Source organism: Cornus florida, unplaced genomic scaffold (genome assembly GCF_030987335.1).
Source record: "Cornus florida cultivar Cherokee Brave unplaced genomic scaffold, ASM3098733v1 CherokeeBrave_3.0.0_Hap2_Chr10, whole genome shotgun sequence".
In the NCBI taxonomy this organism is placed as follows: domain Eukaryota; kingdom Viridiplantae; phylum Streptophyta; class Magnoliopsida; order Cornales; family Cornaceae; genus Cornus; species Cornus florida.
The window spans coordinates 88,579,903-88,603,658 of record NW_026775580.1 but is presented as its reverse complement, the minus strand read 5'-3'; the positions used below and the strand labels follow the sequence as shown (position 1 = coordinate 88,603,658).

At 38.8% G+C, this 23,756-nt stretch overlaps 1 protein-coding gene and 1 long non-coding RNA gene across 4 annotated transcripts in view; one reads left to right on the top strand and one right to left on the bottom strand.

Annotated features, from left to right (window-relative positions):
* Window positions 1-19,755: 19,755 nt before the first annotated feature.
* Window positions 19,756-23,580, bottom strand: LOC132279874 (zinc finger CCCH domain-containing protein 48-like). Of its 2 annotated transcripts, XM_059781923.1 has the most exons (11): window positions 23,380-23,580; window positions 23,151-23,191; window positions 22,585-23,047; window positions 22,391-22,486; window positions 22,189-22,278; window positions 21,968-22,069; window positions 21,700-21,834; window positions 21,476-21,595; window positions 21,330-21,389; window positions 20,295-20,395; window positions 19,756-20,160 (listed from the first exon to the last, which is right to left on the bottom strand). In XM_059781923.1, exons 3-11 carry the CDS (start codon window positions 23,044-23,046, stop codon window positions 20,010-20,012), a joined length of 1,317 nt encoding a protein of 438 aa, XP_059637906.1. In that variant the 5' UTR covers window position 23,047; window positions 23,151-23,191; window positions 23,380-23,580; the 3' UTR covers window positions 19,756-20,009. The 2 variants fall into 2 exon arrangements, with proteins under 2 accessions (XP_059637906.1, XP_059637905.1); XM_059781922.1 differs by lacking the exon at window positions 23,151-23,191 and having other exon boundaries at window positions 23,380-23,572.
* Window positions 23,581-23,726: 146 nt separating this feature from the next.
* Window positions 23,727-23,756, top strand: part of LOC132279875 (uncharacterized) — a 4,027-nt gene continuing 3,997 nt past the window's right edge. For both annotated transcript variants that reach the window (XR_009471420.1, XR_009471419.1), the window contains exon 1: window positions 23,727-23,756. This exon is cut by the window's right edge and continues 396 nt beyond it. This is a non-coding gene — a long non-coding RNA (uncharacterized LOC132279875).

Below are 23,756 nucleotides of genomic sequence, written 5' to 3'. Positions count from 1 at the left end.
TGATTTTTGTTAAGTTAAAGTCATAGTTAACTATTGATAAATTGAATTACCGATTGATTTTTAATATCGGCAAGTTTATCACGGATCAGTGGTGGATAGATTTAGTTACAGAATTCGCTTTTGAAGATGCTCCAATTTAAACAATGGGTACAGACGAAAGCTGGTGGTACCGGACTAACGGTACTTTCTGTAGACAAATTTGATGGAGGATGTAAGGATTGAGTTTCACAACTCTTAGTTCTTTATTCACCCTAGTAGAAACATGATGTTTCACAGTATGAAGAAGATGTTTGGAGGACAGGCATGAAGAGGAATATAGTGTTTTTTTCTCTAAGTCTAATATTTATTAAATAGTAGAGATGGACCATCAGAGATCACTGGATTCTTGCAGCTATTTTCTATACTGAAGAGGAAATGACTGAGCATTTTCACGGATTTAGTTGAGGGATTGCTGATTTGATGCAAGGGTCAGGATTCTAGATGGGATATTGGTTGACTGATAAAATTAAATCAGTTTCATTTTGTCTATTTTGATCGAGCTGGTAAGATATCAGTTCATACGAATATAACGGATCACGAGACGGCTTAGATGGATGCAAAGTGTGAATAATAACATTTGTTTATTACCAAGGTAGTTCAGGAGGTCAATTTTGAATATCGGAGCTGACCCTAGAGAATGTGTTACCTTACTCAGATGGAGTTTAAGGTAGTGGATGAGGAGTTAGTAGTTTCTATAAATAGTGATATGACTGTCGGGCGACTGAGATGGAAATTTATAATTTTTCTTGGTACACCCAGACGATTAGAAGGTACATCACGACATCAAATGTCAGTTTTGGTAAACAGGTACGGATAGGGACGTGTATATAATTGCCTTAAGTGTAAAACCTGCTACAAAGGTGGAAAGTTGATTATTAGATATCATAGGAATCTTTAGCCACTTCCTATAATAAATATGGAAGTTGAACTAAACAGGAGTGATAGTTGGTGGGAAGGATCGACATTGATTTGGAATTTCAATTTTCCATATGGAATCCGAGTGGTGGATTGAGAAAGATCGTTTGAGGACATAAATTTGAGTGATGCTTATTTTAGAACTTCATAGTAGTTATATAGTTCAGTGATAGTGGTGTTATAGCATGTGGATGTCCATATTATTGGATGCAAAGTGCTATTTCGAATGAGCTTTATGAAGATTTTAGAGCAACAGCTCTACTTCATATATATAGACGGAGGAATTAATCGAGAGATTAAATTAGACCATAAAGGATATGTTTGAGGCGTATATCCTAGATTTTCATGGATTGTTGGAAGTGTTTACTTCACTTGTCGGAATTTTGTCTGTGATATTGTTGGCACAAGGAGGTTAGTGTGACAACTTTGGAGGTTTTGTATCTTTCACAATGCATACCTCTCATTTGTTGGTTGGAAATGGAAGTAAGGGTTGTACAATCAGACCTCGACTTCATTTAAAAATATGTCGGAAATAGATACTTCCCTTTATATTGAACTGCGCGAGGTTGGGAGGCAACAGTAGGATGTTGTAAATAGTTGAACTCGTATACTAAAGTTTTTCTATCAGGGAGTAGTTTGCTCGTTCTGTTTTCTATGTAGGAAGAAAGGCGATTGTTGGAGAAAAGTCAATTTTACTTATTACATTGACTTTTAGACGATTGTATTTCATAATTGAGGCAGTCACCTCTGAATTAGCGTTACTAAATTATTAGCGCTGGGTGCATAGGAGTTTGTGCGTATATTCTATGGCACTTGGAGGTATGTAGATCATTCCCTTGTCGACACAGGAGGATTACGTTGTTATTTGATACAACCTATGCATTGTATGATTATTGTGTTTCTTAAAATATAGGAACTCTGTATACCACTGGGTATATTGGAGTTAAATGGAGCCCTTATAGTGAGGTTGCGTCTATTTGGGAATATGAGGATGTTTTTCACTCATAATTTCTGAGCATAATGAAAGAAAGTAAGGGCGAATTCCGAGAACGGAATTCCTTTTATTAGGGGGGAAGAATGTAATACCCCTAATTTTAAAAGGATAGTCTCGGTATTTATTTATTTGTTTTAATTTTATTTTTTAATTATTTAATTAATTATTTGACTAATTGCTTATGTGTTTAATTGAATTAGGTATTATTTGATTATTTAATTATGTGTCTATGTATTATTTGTATTTGTGTATGTGTTAATTGTTTAATTAGATTATGTGCTTAAATGGTGTTTTGATTAATTGTAAATTAAATGTTTTCTTTTCTTTTATTATTTTATTTAATTTTTCTTTTATGGTTATGGTTAGTAGTAATGGGCCAACCAATTGGGTCCCATGGACTACTTGGATAGGAGGTTGGATGTGTATGGATTATTACCCATGGATAATGTATGGATTATCACCCATGGATAATGTATGTATATATATAGATATATATTATATACATATATAAAAATGAAAGTAATTTATTAATTATTTTTATGGTAACTTGGGTAGTAATATTTAATCTGATGTATATGTTTTATATTTAAATAATAAAAATATACATAGATTTGATACGTGTTATGTTTTATGTTACTTTATAATATTATGGTAACTTAAGTATTATTGGATAATCCATTAATAAATAATGAAATGTGTATAATTTATTTATTTAATAAACATATACATAAATTATATACGTAACATATTTTACTTACCCTTTTAATATATATATAAAAGAGAAAGTAATTTATTAATTACTTTTATGGTAATTTGGGTAGTATTATTTAATCTGATGTATATGTTTATTTAAATAATAAAAATATACATAGATTTGATACGTGTTATGTTTTAAGTTACTTTATAATATTATGGTAACTTAAATATTATCGGATAATCCATTAATAAATAATGGAATGTGTATAATTTATTTATTTACTAAATATATACATAAATTATATACGTAACATATTTTGCTTACCTTTTTAATATTTTTATTTTCATTTTTTTTTTAGTTGACTTGGTTTGGGGAAAAGGGTTAGGGTTATTTTATTTAACCTATAAATATATAGCTTTAGGTTGTAAAAGGGGATTAGAAATATTCACGTGATATATACTGGAGAGATAGTGTTAGAGAGGGAAGGAGGAAAATGAAGGAATGGGGAGAAAAACCCTATAAAGAGAAGATCAAGGAAGAAGAATTTTAACTTTCGATCCGAAAGTTTAAGGCAAGTTCTTCTTCTATCTCTTTCCCTTTGATTCGTATTTCTGTACATGCCTAGGAAATTCCAGAATTTATTAAACACATAAAATTAAATAATTATGCATGTTTAATTGGGTTAGAACATAGGTTTTATGAAATTGGTTCATATATGTTCTTGTGTTATGAATTGATAAAATGCATGATTTTGATTTGATTTCTTATGTGAATTTTTACATGTTTAAATTATGTATTTTTCATATTTGTGGAGTGATGGAACGTAGAAACATGCCTAGGATTCCTGAACATTAAATATGGACTAGGTTTGGGTTTTAATAAATTTAAATAGACTCAATCATAATGATACTTGCTATTTGAATGTTTTTAACAAACGAATAAATTTAATCTTTTAAAATATTTTAGCAATTGAGATTAAATGTGTATGATGAATTGGATATAGAGAATCCTTATTTAACGGTATAATAAAATATCATCATGTATAAGATTCAGTTTGTGTTGGACATATGATATAGGAAGTTTAAAGAAATAATAAGTCGTTCCTATTATGTGATAACTTGATATCATATTTATCATAGTTATTTATGGAATATTTGATATATTTCCTTAATTGTTACATCAATTGTTGGATTGTGTGGTTTAATGCACCGGTATGGGACGGTGACATTCTAGGGATGGATTAACTTATCAGTTAAGTCCTACCTATTTTATATAAGGGAATGAATTAACTAAAATGTTAAGTCCTACTTATATTTAAGTCAGGTCAGCTGAACCAGTTGAATGACTTATGGAGGATTAATTTATTATATAAGGGAATGGATTAACTAAAATGTTAAGTCCTATTTATATTCAAGTCAGGTCAGCTGAACAAGTTGAATGACTTATGGAGGATTAATTTATACTGGATAGGATGGTTACTAGATTATATATATATAAGTATGGTGCCATGATATGAGCTTGAGTCTCAGGATCAATGGTTAGGGCGCGTATATCGCCAGGGATGTGTAACTAGATATAGTGTAGTTGTGTACCCTGGTAGGTCTAGGTATTCATGCCCACTATATGTGCGTTTTGCATGTTGCTTACTATTCAGGTTGAGACAACCCTATAGTCTAGTAAGGTTCCTTTAGTGTGTGTATATATATATACGGACTACTAGTTACTGTTAGATTGACTAGGATGTATACGTGTATCGGATCTCTACTTGGACTGTAGTAGAGTAGAACTTGTTTGTGGGCCTGACCCATCATTATTTTTCAGGTGTTCGTCACGAGTAAAGGTTGTTCGTGCTGAGCGGGTATCAGTTTACTTCATTCTTCCGATGCTACATAGGAGTTCCTTTATGATTCAGTTTCCTGTTTTAGATTACTGTCATTTGTTTAGTTTGGATTTTCTAGGGGTCCACACAGTATGGATTTCCGAGTTGTATTTTGGAAGATCAGTTGCATCAGAAGAGTTTATTAATTAATGAAAATATATTATGAGGTTTATTATTAGATTATCATTTTAGTTTCTTGTAAGCATTTTATTTATTCTTCTTTATTTTTTTGTACTCTGTGTTCGTTTATTATCAATTTGTTTTGATATCTTCGGGTATTCTGGCGTGGGCCTGGCCAACCCGCATTCGAAAATTCGGGGGTATCACACCTATCAAGCAAGATTCAAAAAGTGATCCGAAAGGAAAATCCAAGGAAGATATTGCAGACGGAAATGGATGCACTGAAGAGAAATATGCGTCCTCCTCCATGAAAGAAGCTGAAGATGAAGCAGGATTTGGTGATGATGAACTCGACCTGGATGACCAGGATGATGGTTCAAAGGGTATCAAATTTGGTTCATTTGAAGGAATTGTGAATTGCAATATGGTTCTTACCTTGTCTCATATTTTTGAGGCTAAACCTGATCAACCCTCCGCTATGGAAAGAGACGTCGAGGTGATCGATGATGAAGGTCAGGAAGTTCCAGAGATTATTGAGAACCCATCTGAGTTGATCTCTGAAGATAAGAAACAGAAAGTCGCTGTAATAAGAGCTAAACCACGAGATGATGAATCGGTGACTATTGGGAGAGATCAGGCGGCTAGGGGTGATTTTTGAGAAGCCTTCTGCGGCAATGTCTCAACACTTGAAACCACTCTATATCAGAGTGTTCCTAGAAGGGATGCCAGTGTCTCGGGTACTGATAGATAATGGATCTGCGGTTAATATCCTTCCGATGAACACCATGAGGTTGCTGCAAAAAACGGAAGATGACTTGATTTCCACTGACTTGATAGTCAGTAATTTCACGGGGGGCAGAGCCAGGACCAGAGGGGTGGTCACCTTGAAATGACAATTGGAAAATGTAAGACCATGACTGCATTCTTCGTAGTCGACGCAGGGGCGGTTTACAACGCTTTGATTGGGCGTGATTGGTTACACCCACATTTCTGCATCCCTTCTACCCTCCACCAGTTTATGATTTTCTGGGATGGGGATGAAATCCAAGTCATATGGGGAGACAATAAGCCTTTCGAAGCTCGGGTCCATGTGGCTGATGCAGTTTTATATAAGGAGGAAATAGGTCCTGTGAGGCTCATTGGTTGTGACAAGTATGGCAAGCCTGAAAAGGAGACGATGAGGAAAAATCTGATAGACGGGGACTTATCCGATTTATTCAAGGAACTATCAAGGCCAAGTGTTATCTACGAGCCAAGGCCGATAGTTGAAGTTGATGAACAACAGGTTATTAATGGATCAAGCTTAAAAGGAGATGGAGAAAATGCTAGCATTTAAAGCTAGCATGGCACGGCTGAGAGCATATCTCGTCGAAAGACGGGCAATGTTGTGGAGTGATATGTCGGCCAATATGGCCGAAATCATAGAAGAAGGTGAGTCAGGGGATTGTCGAGATTTTATTCAGCTAGAAAAGCTAGATGCAGCCCCAGCTACGCTAGAGGATCTGAAAGTCGATGTTCAGGATCCCTTGTTGGAGATCAATTTGGGAGCAGAAGAAGAGCCTCGGCCAACCTACATAAGTGATCTTCTAGAACCTAACTTTAAAGCTGAACTGATCTTGTTGCTTAGAGAATATAAGGATTGTTTTGCTTGGAATTACACTGAGATGCTGGGATTACCAAGACAGCTAGTCGAGTATCGACTACCTATAAAAGAAGGTTTTAGACCGTTCAAGCAAGCGCCTACACGTATGTCAACAGAAGTGACTATGAAAGTGAAGGAGGAAATTGAGAGGTTGCTCAAAGCAGGATTCATCCGGACCACAAGGTATTGCGATTGGCTATCCAATATCGTTCCCGTGGTTAAGAAGAATGGAAAGATTAGGGTGTGCGTAGACTTCAGGAATTTAAATTCAGCTACTTCAAAAGATGAGTATCCAATGCCCATGGTCGATCAATTGATTGATGCGGCCGCCAAGAATGAGATTCTGTCATTCATGGACGGTCACTCAGGATACAACCAGATATTCATAGCAGAGGATGATGTTAACAAAACGGCATTTAGATGTCCGGGAGCCATAGGCACTTTCGAATGGGTGGTGATGCCCTTTGGTTTGAAGAATACCGGAGCCACTTATCAACGAGCTATGAATGCAATCTTCCATGACATGATTGGGAAATTTATGGAAGTATACATTGACGACGTGGTGGTGAAATCAGCGACAAAGGCGAAACATTTGAGAGAATGAGAACCCATGGTTTGAAGATGAACCCACTTAAATGCGCCTTTGGAGTGACAGCAGGGAACTTTCTATCTTAGTGCATCGGAGGGGTATCGAGATCGACAAGAATAAAGCTAGAGCGATCATCGAAGCTCAACCACCTCGCAACAAGAAGGAGTTACAAAGACTAATTGGTCAAATCACATACTTGGGAAGGTTTATTTCAAACCGTGCTGGAAAGATCCATACCTTTTCTCCTCTCTTAAAGCTCAAATCAGAGGAAGACTTTCGATGGGAAAAGCATCACCAACATGTGTTTGAATCAATCAAGGAATATCTTGCTAACCCTCCTGTCCTTATGCCACCTAGGAAGAAACAGCCGCTGAAGTTATATATTTCAGCCGCGGATGAGTCAATCGGAAGTTTGTTAGCCCAAGATAATGAAGTAGGGAAAGAACAGGCAGTGTATTACCTTAGTCGTATTTTGACACCGGTTGAGCGTCGATATACGCCAATCGAAAAAATGTGTCTTGCTTTGTATTTTGCTGCTCACAAATTGAGAATATATATGCTACCTGTTTTAGTTTATGTGATTTGTGCCACTGAATTAATTAAGTACATGCTTTCTCGTCCAATAATTTCTGGACGAATAGGCAAGTGGTCCTTGGCCCTTATGGAATTCAGTTTCCAATATGTGCCTCAAAGGGCCGTAAAGGGCCAAGCACTTGCTGATTTCCTAGCTGACCATCCATGCTTGGATGTTGATTCGGGAGTCTATGATGCAATGGAGTTATGTGCTATTCAACTAACTCCTTAGACTCTAATATTTGACGGATCCAGCGCAAATGATGTCGGGGGAGCTGGAGTTGTAATAATTGCACCAAATGGCAGGAAAACAATATATTCTTTCTTTCTAGATTTCAAATGTTTTAACAATCAAGCAGAATATGAAGCTCTGATTATTGGTCTTGAAATACTCTTAGAGATGGGGGCACAGACCGTTGATTCAAGTCTAGTGATCGGTCAGTTGTCCAGCAATTTCAGGTGCCAAAGTTGGCACCTGAAACCATTTCACTCTATAGCCATGCAATTACTACAAGAATTTGCAGAGGTAAAGGTCAAGCATGTTTATAGATTGTATAATAAAGAGGCCAATGATTTGGCTCAAATAACATCTGGCGTTAGGGTGCCAGAAGGAATAATGGAAAATTTGATCAGAATAAAGAGAAGATCATTACCCTCAGTTAAGGTGAGGGAAGAATTGTTGGCAGAGGTCTTTGCAATCGAGGTGGACGAGGATATGGAAGAGAATGATTGGAGTACACCAATCGTCGATTTTCTCAAAAATCCAGACCCTAAGGTTGACAAGAAGCTAAAGATCAAAGCCTTAAGTTTGTGATGATTGATGGAGACCTATTCAGGAAAAGCATCAAAGATGACCTACTCTTAAGGTGTGTCAGTAAGAAAGAAGCCATGAAAGTAATGGGAGAGACCCATGAAGGGATATTTGGTGCTCACCAAGCTGGAATAAAAATGAAGTGGCTGATTAGAAGGTACGCTTATTACTGGCCCGGGATGCTTAAAGATTGTATCACATACGCCAAAGGATGTCAAGCATGTCAAAGGCATGGGCCAATCCATAGAGCCCCGGCGATTGAATTACAACCAATCATAAAACCATGGCCTTTTAGAGGATGGGCTATGGATTTGATAGGGAAAGTTTATCCACCTTCTTCTAAACAACATTGTTTTATCATTGTGGCAACTGACTACTTTACCAAGTGGGTCGAAGCGGTGCCCATGAAGTCAGTGCACTAAGAAGATGTGATTCGGTTTATCAAACAACATGTTATTCATTGATTTGGGATCCCAGAATCAATCACAACTGATCGAGGTTCAGCCCTTGTTGCCAAAGAAGTGCAGGCATTTACAGCAGAGTACAGGATCAAGCTCCTAAACTCAACCCCTCATTTTGCACAAGGAAATGGTCAAGCCGAGTCGTCTAATAAGACGCTGAAAGGCATCATTGAAAAAATGGTGGAAGATAACCCTAGGGTGTGGCATGAACTGTTATCAGAAGCACTTTGGGAATATAGGACTTCTCAGCGGTCAAGTACATGTGTGACTCCATTCATGCTCACCTATGGTCATGATGCAGTTTTGCTTATGGAAGTGACTGTGCGGTCAATGAGATTTGTATTGCAAAACAATTTGACCCCTGCTGAATATAATGAGTCTATGTTAGTCGAATTGGAGGACCTAGATGAAGTAAGGTTAAAGGCTCTTGACCACATACAAGTTCAGAAGAGGCGAATAGCAAGGGCATATAACAAGCGTGTTAGGGCCAAAATCTTCGGTGAAGGTGACTTGGTTTGGAAGACTGTCCTCCCAATGGGTGTGAATGATCGAAAATATGGAAAATGGTCACCAAATTGGGAAGGTCCATTTATGGTTTACAAAGTCTTAAAAGGAGGCGCATATCATTTGTAAGATCTTGACGGGGAAATACACACTCGACCGATTAATGGCCGATACTTAAAAACTTATTATCCTACAATGTGGGAGACAATGGAGAATAAAACCAAAGATGGTTAAATAACCAGAAGCCATAGAGACATGCATTTCATTCATTGTTTTCATTGAGTACAAAAGTTTATATGAGTCATTACCTATCATTTTCTTTGCAGATAAACAAAATGACTCCTGAGCTCATCACACTCTTTCTTAGACATGGCCATTTTTTCATCCTCTTTGGCCTTCTCAGTCCTCAGTCGAGGAATTTCTTTTGAGACCGATTCTCTCTGCTGATCAATTTCCATATTCTTTTGATAAATCTCCTTTATCTGAATAGTGAGTCCTTCTCTTGATCGGGCAGTTCCAGTCAATTCCATCTTGAGACATTCTATCTCCCGTTCGATCTCTGCTGCTCTCTGGTTTTCCTTAACATAAGTTGATTTTAAAGTCCGAAAATGGGAAACATTGTCTTTCTCTTGTTGAATCAAAGATTCTTGCTCCTGCAGCTTTTCATGGATCGTAGACGACAGCTCACCAGCCTTCTGAGAGGAGAGCTGAAAATCAGAGACGAGAGTCGGGAATCGACTCTGGACAGATTGAAGATGGTTTATCTGTTCTTGACTTAAGTTATGATGATCTATCAAGACAGACATGGCATCAGTCACATCAGCAGCCAAACTTGGCATCTCAGAGAGGTCTCGGGACACGACGGCGACTAGTAATCTTTTTGCCCCCTCAATATCTGGCGGACGACTGGAAGACGTAGGCACAACAACTGGCTCGCTCATCAAGGGATCTAGATCAAACCCAGCCACTATCTCAGAAAAGTAGGCATCAAAGTCATCGATCGTGCTATAAGTTTGAAGGGGCAGTTGGGACTGAGAATTTGAGCCAGCCTGTGAATGAAAGGAATTTAGTAAAACAAGTCAAGGCTTGAATGAGAGAATAAGTCATAAATACTCACACCAACTGGTGAAGGCTGAGTCACGTGGCCAAAGGTGTGTCTGGTAGCAAACGCTGGTGCAGAGTAAGGGCTTGGAACTCTTGGTTGTGTGCCCGGGGCAACCTGCAAGAGAAGAATGTTTCTGAATGCCTAACTTTGATAAAGATATACGGGAGATGTACTAAAAGATCATCTTGAAAATCACCTCAGCCCCATCAAACTGATGAAAGACAGTGTTTGGTTGAGTAGTGGCTTGTTGACACTCGACTCCACTAGTGCGAGGGTGATCAGCATTCGCAATGTCATCACAAGTGTTGATCCTATCTTTTGACAACGACCTAGCCGAGTGTGAGGAAACCTGTCCATAAAGATGCCATTAGAATCGGCAAGGTACATTGATACTGGAAGTAAAAACAAAGCCTAGTTACCTCACGGCTGGTAGAGATATTTGTCTCAACTGGGAAAGTCGATGGCATCAAGGGGTCAGGATTTTCTTCCTCCTCTTCATCGATCAGAGGTAAAGGGTTGGTGGTCCTGACTGAGGTAACCTGTTTTTTTCCTTTCCCTGCCCTGATCACCTGGAATACCATTGAGGTTAAAAAAGGGGTATATAGGTGGTACATATAAGTAAGCTAAAGTTCTAAGAGATTATGCTTTGAAGAATTCATAAGGAAAACCTTAGGCCTCTTGGGGGGCACCACATTTTCCTCGTCAGCCTCAGGCATTTCCGCCTCATGATCAGAAACTCCCAATGGGTCATAGAAGTCAACAGCTGCATAAAGGAAAAGATGTTTTTATGATCTAAGGCATAGAACTTGGTATTTATATATATGTAAGTATGAGTGTGTACCTTCTTTGGACGACTTTGATTTTTTCGTCCTGCTAGGAGAACCAGGATTAGCCACACTGATCCCTTTTGATGGCTTAGTCGAGGCTCCTTGGGGTTTAATAAAAATGGAGGCAATCCTATTTGTTATAGTGCGAGAATCCTCCACCATAACCTCCGCAATATGATTTCCCCACCAGTAGTCAAAGGATGGAGAAGTATCAGGATTTTCCAGAAATGGCTGCAAAGAGAACTTGTTACAGAGACGGTTAAACCGGGAGGATACTCTATCCACCGTTTCTTTTGAGGTGAAGACTACTCGTTCCAAGAAAGAAGTATTGAAAGATCGAAAAGGCGGAAGTGGAACGAGTTTGGTGAGACCAAATTGTCTAGCAAATTGTGGGGGATTGTAATACTCCACCCCACACTTACTATTTGGAGAGCCCATTCTTGAACATCCATAAGAGATGTCCCTAGCAATCAAGAAACTGGCCCAGGTTTGTGTATGTTCGTCTTGGAAACTCGGTGGAGCCTGGGCAGGGGGATAGGAAAGCCACAAAGGTTGCCTCGGTCTAGGCGAGAATGGCAAGAAAAGATGACTGGTCCGGTATGCAGGGAGTTTGTAAAAGAAGGAGAACATGGTTTTGAACGATCTTTTTCCTGGTTGAATACGTGCATAATGATAGCCGGGAACAGGAACAGCGGTCGACAAGTCGAGATCGGGGTAAAGTTCAGGGAAATATGCGTATTCCCAAAGTTGTAACAGCCAGAATGGCCCAAAATAGATTTTGAAGTTGGAAGCAACATATTCCCCGATGCCACGGTAAAGATAAGACAGCAAAAAAGGAGCGAGAGCAAGTTTCTCGCCCGAGTGAAGAGCAAGGGCCAATTGAGTAAATTCCTTAGTGACTGTGAGCGAAGAAACGCAAAATAAGAACCTGTTCAGCTAGTACACCAAGAAAGAAATATGCTCGGTGATGGAAACCGAAGTTCCTTTACCTTTACTGGCTTTAATAAAAGGGTCATGGGTAGTAATGCGCTCAGAAGCGTCAGGTTTCTTTGGATATTCATAAGCTACTTCAGGAACGATGAGAAGTGAATTTATTTCTGTACCGTGAGGCCTAAACCCGGTAAGAAAACAGATATCTTGCACCGTCGGGCCAATCATACCACACCGAAGATGGAAGGCATTAGTGGAACTCGACCAAAAAAAGAGTAATGAGACGAGAGCCTCCTTATCGATAGAGATTCGATTTTTTGAAAGAATGGTGGCATCGTAAATGCCGACCTCCTTCCATAATGCTCCGTAGTGAGGTTCGACCCGATCGACCCAATTAATCCAGTCACTTTGAGGGATCGGGCAATTTTTGAAAAGGTTGGAAGAATCCACAAGATTAGAGAACTCGCGCTGAAATGGGAGTTGCTCCTCAGCTAAGGGACAGTAGGGAAGAAGTGAGGTTGGTGGACTATCTCTGAAGGCTGGAGCAAGGCCGATTCTAGGTGAGGAGTCAGCACCTAGGACATTGGCTAACACTTCACTAGTGTTGAAAATATCTGTAGCGATGATCTCGTTGACGAGTTTTTGAACAATCCTAGCCTGACTGGGAGGTTTGTTACTGGCCAGAATTGACGTGTTTTCAGCAACGATCGTTACGTTTTTATTACCACCCATTGGCTGAGATCCTTAGGAAAAGAAAATAAAGTTAAATTAGAGAAAGACCAACGAGAAGGATAATGGAAGCCAAAATTTTATTTTTTACTAACAAAGAGAAAAATTCATTTCAAGATATTCACTAGTTGACTGGCCGGAGCTGGTGTTTTTACGGTGGCAAATGTTGAATATTTTGTGTCACCCTTTATCTAAAAAATTGAAGAAAGGAGAATGCACAGTGTGAGAAGAGCTGACAAGAGGAAACAGTCACTTGGCTTTATTTACAATCATGTTCAATACAAGTTAAGGCCACTCAATTTAGCCATTCGATATGAAATACCAAGACTGTTTTTTTTTTTTTTTTTTTTATGTTGGTGTGCATATATATGTGTGTGTATAAACATGTATCTGAAAATATGCACATACCAGTAGACGCCGTTTTCGGCGTTTCTTATTCTCACAGTGGTGGCAATCTTTGATTTGTTCTTTAGCTTTTCAGATCTTTCAGGTGGCGGAAAAACAAGGATTGCCGAGCTATTAGTGTTTCACGAACAAATATGCTAACCAAGAATTTTAGAAGAATGAGGAGCGACAATGAAAGAATTTCTGTATGCTTTGGAGACTGTTTTGGAAGAGAGGCGTATCAAGAATGAGTTTGTATAGCTCGGTAATGTAAGTCCATAAGAGAAGCAGGTAGCCGGTAATCAATGGGGATATTTAAAGTGGTGATTGACAGCCAACGTGGGAGATCCAAGTTAAGCATCAGGGTTTGGTATTGTCTACAGAGAGTGGGGCGTCAGAAAAGTTGCAACGGTTGACTTTTTAAAATAGCTGAAGCTTCAATTGTTTTAACTAGCTTGTGGCATGTACAACAGTGCAGCAGCCAGTAAAGGCACCTTGAACTCCCAACCCAGCCGCCAGAGACAACACATCAAGGTCCATTCATGTGCTCGGTATACTCTGATTTGCAACTTAATTTAAGTTATGGTTAGCATTCATTAAAGTGGATTTGCACGACAATTGTGGATAGAGTGATTGCAATTTAGATATTCCTTGTACCCAGTGGTCTATACTTATTTGAGCACGCGAATCTGCTGTAGAACCAACTATATCTACTTTAGTTATTTGCTGTCACAATGGTGTCTAAAAAGATATGCATTGAGCTCCCAAACAGTCAGCCCATTAAGATGAGGCATCAAGTCTATCCACGTGTTTAAATATATGCCTTTGACTTGAAACCTATTTTAAGTTGTTGGTCAATACCCAGTAAGAAATGGGTTTGCATGGTAATGGTTGGATGGGTGATATTGCATCAGGCATGCTGTACATATATATATATATATATATATATATATATGTATCTTTATTTTAATATTGCGTGTGTGTATATCTATAAGATAGCACAGATTGTTGAGCAGGAAGACACAACAACTTCAAAACCCATTAAACAAACAAACCAACCTCTCAAACCCTTAAACTCTCCTACTTCTCTCTCTAAAAAGAACACAGAAGAATTCACTTACTTTATTAGCAATTTGTATTCTGGCTCAACTATGGAAGCTTTTAGCTTGCTCATATACTGGAGAAGCGATGGCAGTGGAGCTTCTGCCACATTAAGCGCCGGTTCTACTGCTCGCACCCGCCGCCGCCGTTACTATAACCATTGTCACCACCGTAAGCTATGACAACTCAGCCGACAGCGGCAAAGAAGACGGTGATGGTGACAGTGTTGATTCTGATGAGAATGACTGAGAGTTCAAGTTTACCTGATCATCAGGTTCACGTGGTGACCATCCGAATCCAAAAGTCTCGCTCTCACCGTCCGACGATCTCTTCTTCAAAGGACGGCTCGTTTTAATCGGATCGTCGTCGATCATGCTAAACGGTTTTGAACCGAACTCCAAGTCGCCGTTTCCCGTGTCTCTGTTGAAATCTGCTACCAAATCTCGAGTCTTGATGTTGAAGTTCAAGAAATCAAAGTTTATATTCAACATGCATGCCTGGTGCGACACTCTCTCTACGGCCAGCGCCGATCCAAGGTTGAACAAATCATGATCCTTTGAAGCATGAAGGGTCATAGTACTTGGGTTTTGTTACCTCGGCTCGTCCACCTGAACCGTGAGTTTTGCCGGCGAAAATCCATCAAGCAAGCCCATACCGATGCTCTCTTCATGACCAACGCCGTGATGGAGATGAACGGGTGATGGTCCTTTGGTGTTGATGACTTCGGTAATTTGTGGTACCAAACCCATTGCCGGAAGAGTTGTTGATGTAGTTAACAGAGCCCGCGGATGACCGTTGCTGACCCGGTGCTCGCCAATTTATTGGTCGAGCAAAGAATTGCTTCGCACCGGAGTAAATGGTTGGACCCATTTTGATTTTCTTTGACGTTCACAGGTGTGCAGTGCGAAATATCACCGAAAATCCAAACTGGGTATGGATGATGGATGCCGGCGATATACTTGCATTGGAAACTTGAGTGTTTCTCCGGTGGCGAAATTTGCTTTCTTCTGGCCGTCGCCGCTGACATTCAAGGCGAGGAAGGAAGGTGACGGCAAGCTCATGGCGGTTTTGACGGTGCTGTCAGTGCCGTTGTTGAGCATCGACGACAATTCCCTTGATGTCCTGTTGCTCGACACCGAGAACCGCAACAAGATCGATGCGTTTCATTTGAGAAACCCACTGGTGCAACATTACCACCTTCAGAAAGCGTTCCAGTCCAAAGGGTCATGTGAGCTCCTTCACCTCACTGGGTGTTTGCAGATAAAGACCATGTTATAATAATTAATTACCGTGTCTACATCATAGTGTTGTAAACTTCAAAACTTTGAATTGATATACCAGCGAAGGGCGACCTCATCATGTTTGGCAACGGAAGGAATTAGATGAGATGAAGGCGGCGCCAGGAAGGTTGCCGAGGTGCATGCATCCAGCCGAAAAGGCTAGGTTGAATTCTGGTGGACATTTGATCGTTGCAGTTGGTGAGATTTAACGATGGAAGCAACAATGAGAGTGGTATATCCGGAGAGCCGTGACCATGAATAAAGCTATGACAGTGGCGAGGAAAATTTGCGTCTCACCAAAACGATTTCTTTCTCTCCGGCCGAATGCTCATGCTCTGAAGTATACCAGTGCCCACACTTTCTCTGCCGGTATCGTTAATTGTTCCAGTCTCGGTGTTAGTTTCCGGCTGCCAAAACCTCAAACTGTCCGCTGCAACCTAACGGCGACATCCATGTTCGCGGGCAACATGGCCGCCGGTGTTATCTATGCCACCGCGTTATCCAGCGGCGACTTCAAAAACGGTGCAACACTTTCCCTACGGCCAGCACCGGTCTAGGGATGAATGACCATAATCCGTTGGAGCATGAAGGTGACGATAGGCGTTATTGCAATCAATCCCATCGCGGAAGAGTCATGCATATAATTACAGTAGGTTCGCCCACTGTTGGCTGGAATAAATTGGGTTTCTCATTAGATTAAATGGCATCAAACTCCTCTTGGTGTGGGTTGATTTTCCCTATCAATGCAACATTCACCTAAAATTGCAGACCAACCCGAAAGCTGCAATAGCTCTATCCACAAACTTACATCATCCACAGCCTCTGGCAAGCTTCCCTTTATTTAAGAGCTGAGTATTTCAGTCTGGTGAAGATACTTCAACGATCAAATTTTCCCACGATAATTCAGCTCAACGAGACCCAAAACCGTTGGGTATGACAATGGGTTTCTCCAACTTCTCTCTCTGGAAGTGTTCTATAGCTGCTATTACGTTTCTGTTTTGGTGTGTAAATGAAACATTAATTGGTTGGAAGCTTCAATATGGCCCAGGTGTAAATGGCCATTACAAAGAAATGATACTCATTTCTCTTTCGATTAATAAATGGTTTTAGTTATCCATACTTTAAAGGCAAAATTAGCCTTGACTGGTCCCAGGCCGAACACAAAAATTGGCCTAAATAAATACAACTCTACAAAAATTCGGTATGAACCCATTTTTATAGAGTTGGGGGGCAATTGTTAACACCTAAAATATAATTCGAGGCAATCATGCCACGTGGTCAAAGAATATGAGGTCCGAACCTTGGGTCAACCCATGATCATTAGGGTGAAAGATTAATTTCTAATCAGGGTGATCAGGTTTAAGGTTGGGAATTAAGAAGAATGGATTTTTTAGGCCATTAAAGCTGAGATGAGGTTTTGAGCTTGTAACCGGTCCCAATTGGGACTCTCAGTCTCAATGGTCATGATCATGAGTTTAGGCCAAAATCTTCTCAGTCACTATGGTTATAAGAGTCTCAGTCCCATGGTCATAAGTTTAGGCCAAAACCTTCTCAGTCAATATGGTTATGACTTTCAGTCTTAATGGTCATGATCATGAGTCTCTCCAAAGACTCATAACCAGCCATAATCAAGACTCATGACCAAATATGGTTATGATTAGGGGTCTCGGGTCATAATCACTTGAAGAATCTTTGGGGTAATTCTCAGTCACTATGGACATAAGAGTCTCAGTCCCATGGTTATGAGTTTAGGCCAAAACCTTTTCAGTCAGTATGGTTATGACTTTCAGTCTCAGTCACTATGATCATGAGTTTTAGGCCATATTTCTCTCAGTCACTATGGTCATAAGAGTCTCAGTCCCATGGTCATGAGTTTAGGCCAAAACCTTCCAGTCAATATGGTTATGACTTTCAGTCTTAATGGTCATGATCATGAGTCTCTTCAAAGACTCATAACCAGCCATGATCAAGACTCATGACCAAATATGGTTATGATTAGGGGTCTCGGGTCATAATCACTTGAAGAATCTTTGGGGTAATTCAAATGAAGATCGGCTGGAATCCCAATGATTTAAGAACCCAACAAGTCAGGTCTGGAAACGTGAAAAGAGCTTGAAATAAAAAAGGACAACTTGACAATATCAGAAGTTCAGAACTACAATTGGAAGGTTCTCACATACATCTGATGAGGAGAGTCAAAATTGTCAGTAATCAGATGCCTCCAGGCTAATGTACAAATCAAGCCAGACATGACAGGTGCAGAGAGCTGAAAATGGCTTGAAGACCAAAATCATCAAGCATGAAAGACAAGGCACCACTTAGTTAAAAATACTATGTCAGACATACTTTAATTTGCCTATAGAAGAATGTGCAAGTCAGTCAACCTGACCAGCTCAGTAAGGTGGTTAGGAAGGGTCACTTTCAGTTTACAACCAATCAATTTCTAGAGAAATGGTTGAAAGGGACAACACCAGGTGGAAACCTCTATAAATACCCACTCAAGCTTCACAAGGAAGGGGTCCAAGACCATTTCTGAAGTTCAACCTTTAGCATTCATATCACTTAGCACTTAGCTTTTATTTCATCAAGTTCAGTTTATTACTTAGCTTTTATTTCAGTAAGTTCAGCTTAGAACTATCAGTTTAGTACCTAGTTATCTTTCAGGATTCAATACTTTAGTTTCTATTTCAATCAAGAGTTTGTAATTCATTCATCATTGTAATCAGTCAAGTTCAATGAAGAAAGGTTTGTAGATTTAGGTATACTTATTGTTCAGTTTAAGTTACTTCTAATTGATACTCATCTTAAATGTTTAAAGTCTTTTCTTAAAGGCAATAGCAACCTTAAGGAGAGGGTCATTTCTACTCTCTAACTCTCGCCTGAATCACCTTAGGTCGGTGACTCGACCCAATAGGAATAGTTTAGCAAGAAATATTCAAGTCCATCAGGACTATGGCACGCCCGCATTCTGGGTCAGTCATTCATTGGCTAGCGACCTCAGACCACTTTGTGAGCCAAACAGCAATAAAATGCTGACAGTCATAATGAGGGAAAATTTACGGCCTTTTTTATAAAAGATATATATATAATTTTAATGATTTTTTTTTTCTTTTTCTATTTTGGTCAATAACCAATTATATTTCGTCATGGGAATGCTTAAAACGCTATATCCATAGGCAATGGATGAGTGTACCAGACCAGAGATCTGTACGACTATAGTGATGGACTGATTCCATATAGATTCATAATATTTTTAAAAATTGATCAAAATTTCTTATTTATTTATATAAAAATATAATTTTTTATTTTTTATTGCCCTATGTTATCGTGCACATATCCCATATGGGCCATACTTATCCATATTTAGTATTTTAATAGCCTGAAAAATTATAGCCACATGGCTCCAATGTACCAGAACAGTAATATTGCTGTAAAAAAAAAAAATAATAATAAATAAATAAATAAATAAACACTCTTATGCCGTTCCTGGGGTGCATTACTATCCAGAATACAGTTCCAAAATTTATACGTAGTAAATATAAATCAGTATTTGTGGGGGCATATATAGATATATATTTAGAGAGGGAGATAGAGTGATATTTTTGAAATGAGGTAAATTAATAAATTACCTATATCAACTCTTTTAATTAACTAATTAAGTGATTTGACAAAATTAACCTTAAATGATCACTTACTAATATTTAAGTTTTATATTGAGTCACTATTCATCTTTTTTTTATTTTATTATGTATAAGATTGGTCACTAAAATCTAATTTTCCCTATACAAATTTAGGTACTTAAAATGAGTTACAGCTTCTCTCTCTCATCAAGTCACTCACCTAGTAATTAAATAAAAAAATAAAAATAATATGCCACATAATGGTCACCCACTCTTACAAGCAACTTCTAATTTTAACACTTAAACACAACTCAACCACATACTAGTCACTGCCACAAAGAAAATTCCTACTACTAAGTAGTAAATACACATTCGAACTTGAGCCTTCTCTCTTCTTCTTCTTCGTTGGTTTTTTCAATCCTTGGGATCACATGCTCTGCTATTTCACATTTTAACCACGCTCTGATATAGTTTATTGATTATAACACGCATTCAAATTAACCCAGAAATGGGTTGAATATAGAATCTAAAAATCATAGGACAAAAGAAAAGACATGAACAATTAAATTTGCAGAATTGCTGCATTGATTGATTAAATTGGTTACCAGTACAATACACATTACATCTAGAAGGGGGCAAAAATGAGTAATTTTTGTTTTTGCTTCTCATCATTTCATCTTCCCTCCTGCATAATAAGATGTACAAAGGATTGTAGTAACAATTACAGTGCAAACAATGGGGTTGCCTCTATACAAAATGGCTACACGACTCCAACTAGTTGGGACAGACAGCTTTGTTAGGTATCATCTTCACGATGCAGCAGCCACCATGCTGGACTCTTCCGACAATTTCCAAACACTCAGCTCACCTGCTGCATCACCAATGAAGAAAAGGCCTCCAGGCCCTGTCTGAATTGCTCGAACATTCTGGTTAGCAAATATTTTGCCCCTTTCTTTAAAGCTAAAGCCAAATAAAATATATAGTTGGATAATCAGCAGGCAAAGAAGAAATTTATTAACCAAAACAAAAGACGAAAATTATGATGAATTGTTGAGACGAAAACTATGATGTAATGCTGAATTGTTGAAACTCACGATGGTAACTCCAATAAGCAGACAGTGCAGTCGTCAAATGCGCAAAGCAAGATTGGTTTTTCTTCAGTAGCATCATGTACCCCACAGAGCGTAAGAACACCCTGAAACAGTAGAATTTAATATTAATTAGTTCTTGCAGCCCTTAATCACCATTGAGAACTGACTAGAAATAATAAATGCAAAGAATTTATAAGATTTAAATGACAAACAATTTGGACCTCAAAAACCCCACACAACCACCACCAACACACAAAAAGGAAAAAGAGAGAGAGAGAGATCATATTCATTATGCCATTTATGATGCTTGAGAAGTCGCTGGTCATCTGAACATAGGGAGTAAGCCTCAGTTTCACTCGGTTTTTTGGTTTTGTTTCTCTAGCCGAAAACAAGGGTGCTTCAGATAAATGGAAGGTCAAATAATGGGGGCGCATTTGTACAAAACCAAATTCTCTCATGAGTCATGACTGGAGGGACTCATGAGCACTTCATCTTATTGATTTAAGCTCAAGAACATTACTGACCCAATCATAAAAGAACTCTAAAATTTGCAACCCCCAAAAATTCTAACCACAGGAGGTTTTGTGTGCTTCAACAACTAAAAGCAGTTAGTATAACTATGGATTTAGTCGAGCCAAATACAGAGCCTTAACCACTACAACATGATTCTCAAACAGAAATTTTTACCCATGTTGATTGCAATTCATGGAAATCCTTATGAGTACATAATTAAGGTCTAGTGAATTGATAGACACATGGTAATCCAAAGGCTTTACTTTTTAGGACATTCAACTTACATAAAATCATCATTCCTTACATTCAATTAAGGTTAATTTATGTCACATTCCTATAGAATTTATTACAGTATCATGTTCCCAATGATCATACAAGTGTTTAATGATAAAATCTCTCTAAAATTAAGTCACCTTCCTTTAACAAGGTTAGAAAGAAAAAAAAATGCAACATTTAAGAAATACAATGTAACAGGTATAAATATATACAAAAATGATTATCAGAAAATGTCATTAAAAAACTTACATGCCCCATATTGCGTGTGTGGATTACTTCCAAGTTCCCACCAACAGTAGTACCCCAAGCCTGCAAAAAAGAAAAAGAATCAGAGGCACGAACTTATAATAAGATAATGTAAAAATTATCAATTAATAACCAGAAAAGAAGATAACCTTTATTGTTCCATCTAAGGAACAAGATAATAAGAAGCTGTCCCAGCAAATAACTGACATCACAGTGTCTGTGTGCCCATTCAGTGTATGAATACACTCTAAAGTGTCGAGATCCCATGCCTGGAAAAAGAAATGCAATTATTACCAATCCTTAAATATAGAACCAATCATGAAAAATAAAGGGCAGAGCAGTAGGAAAAAGATGATAATCAACACAAACTTACTCTTATGGTGTGATCCATTGAACCAGAGTAGAGCCTATTAGCTCCAACAACTAGTGAAACAACACCACCACTGTGACCCTTCAATGATGCAGCAAGCTTTTCAGAACTGGATTTCCATGCCAATATGGTACCATCCTGTTCAAAAATGAAATAGAGACTATAATATAAGCATCCAATTTCAAACCAATCCAATAATCAAATAAGCACCTTTGATCTCAAAACTATACTAAAAAGTACGAGAAACAGTGTGAATACTAAGTGTAGCTACCTGAGTTCCAGCAAAAAGCATGTCGTTTCCCACAACCATGGCCTGAACTGCCCCGACTGGTCCATCAAGAGTCAGGTCAGTATGACTCTGGGTGTTCCATGCCTGCAACATCACCAACCCCAACACGGACCCAATAAAAATACAAACCATATATACGGATAATTTAACGACCACACTTGAATAAAATATTATAGTAACGTTCAAAAGTCTAAACAAAGTACCTTAACAGCATTTGGCAAGCCTGCAAACACCCATGGACCTTCACTAATCATACACCCAATTTCACCCTCAAGGTTAAGAACACCAACACACTGCATCAACAAAGAAGAAACACAACTACATTATGAAATATATCACTTAAACGAGCAAACCAGAATTTAATTCATGAACAAAGAATAAAATTTCCGATAAAATAATACCAACCTGACCAGTACTGCAGTCCCAAGCCCGCACTGATTTGTCCCTGCTCCCCGAATAAAGCTTGTTGGAGCAGGAAGGAAGGGCAATCCCAGTAACATCCTGTTGCCAATGTCCCACAAACATAATGGAGAGTTTAACAAAAATAATTCAAGGAACTACACAAATATAGATACAATGAATGATTATTAGTAAAGTACCTTATCATGCCCTTCAAGCTTTGCTATCATTGAAAATCTATGGCCGCTGAACCATGAATGCAAGTCCTGGCACTTGTCCCCATGCACACAATTTCCGCCAATCCAGTACTGGCATATCAATTTCTCTTGGGTCTTTTGAACACCACTTTCAGCTCCACTCCCAGCTCCACCACTTGGAGGGGCAGATGACTTTTTGGGGCCATGGTTGGGACTCCTATGCCAAGTGTTCGACCCAGGATATTTATTGTATTGCTTAGGCTGTGTGGGCAGTGATCCTCTGAGTTTAGATTGTTGGGGCTTCGATTCTTCGTGCAAGAACCGACATGGGTTCCTATTACATCTTCCAGCAAGCCAATAGGAGCAAACTTTGTTGAAAACTGGTCCTCCTCCTCCTCCTCCAAGTCGACTAAAAACTGATCTTTCTTTCGTATCCGAAACTCTTCTGGTTGATTTTATAGTCATACTATGCAAACAAAATATACATATAGATACCGTTAATCATACAAATCGAAAGAAGTCGCCTATAATCCAATGAAATCTTTCTTTGCCGAATAAAACCTCGTTACCGATCATTCAATTCATTGAGAATCCGGATCTCTCTCAGCGCCTTCAATCATCCAGTAACACAGTAACACAAAAGGCGAATAAAATAAATCTAAACGAATCCAAATTACAGAAACCTAAATAGGAAACCCTAAAATTCGAAACCGTATCAAGCCCCAATGAAGAAGTAGAGAATCGGGTCTGAACTCAATAGAAACCCTAATACTCTGAGGGGGAGTGTAAGTAGCAAACCTGAAATCGATTATCTTGTGTCTTCAGGAAAGATTGCCTCAGCTGTGATTGTTGAGAGATGGTGATACTCAGATAAGAAAGAAGAAGAGCCGATGATTGTTGAGAGGTGATACTCCGATCGCATTTGCTAGGGTTTAAGGGGGCGTGAATCCCCCTGCTGTAGGTATCCCTGCGGTCCCATGCGGTGCAATCAAAACGCAGTCGTCGAAATTAATAAGCGGTCCAAAACTTGCCGTGTCTACATTCGTTCTTTTGTCTATTTTTGCCTTTTTACCTTAACCACGGTTAAACTAGCTCTATACCCCAAGTTATTACGTATATACGTATTTGATATACAATTATTTTTTGTTTTTTTAGATGCGACGTGGAGAAGACTG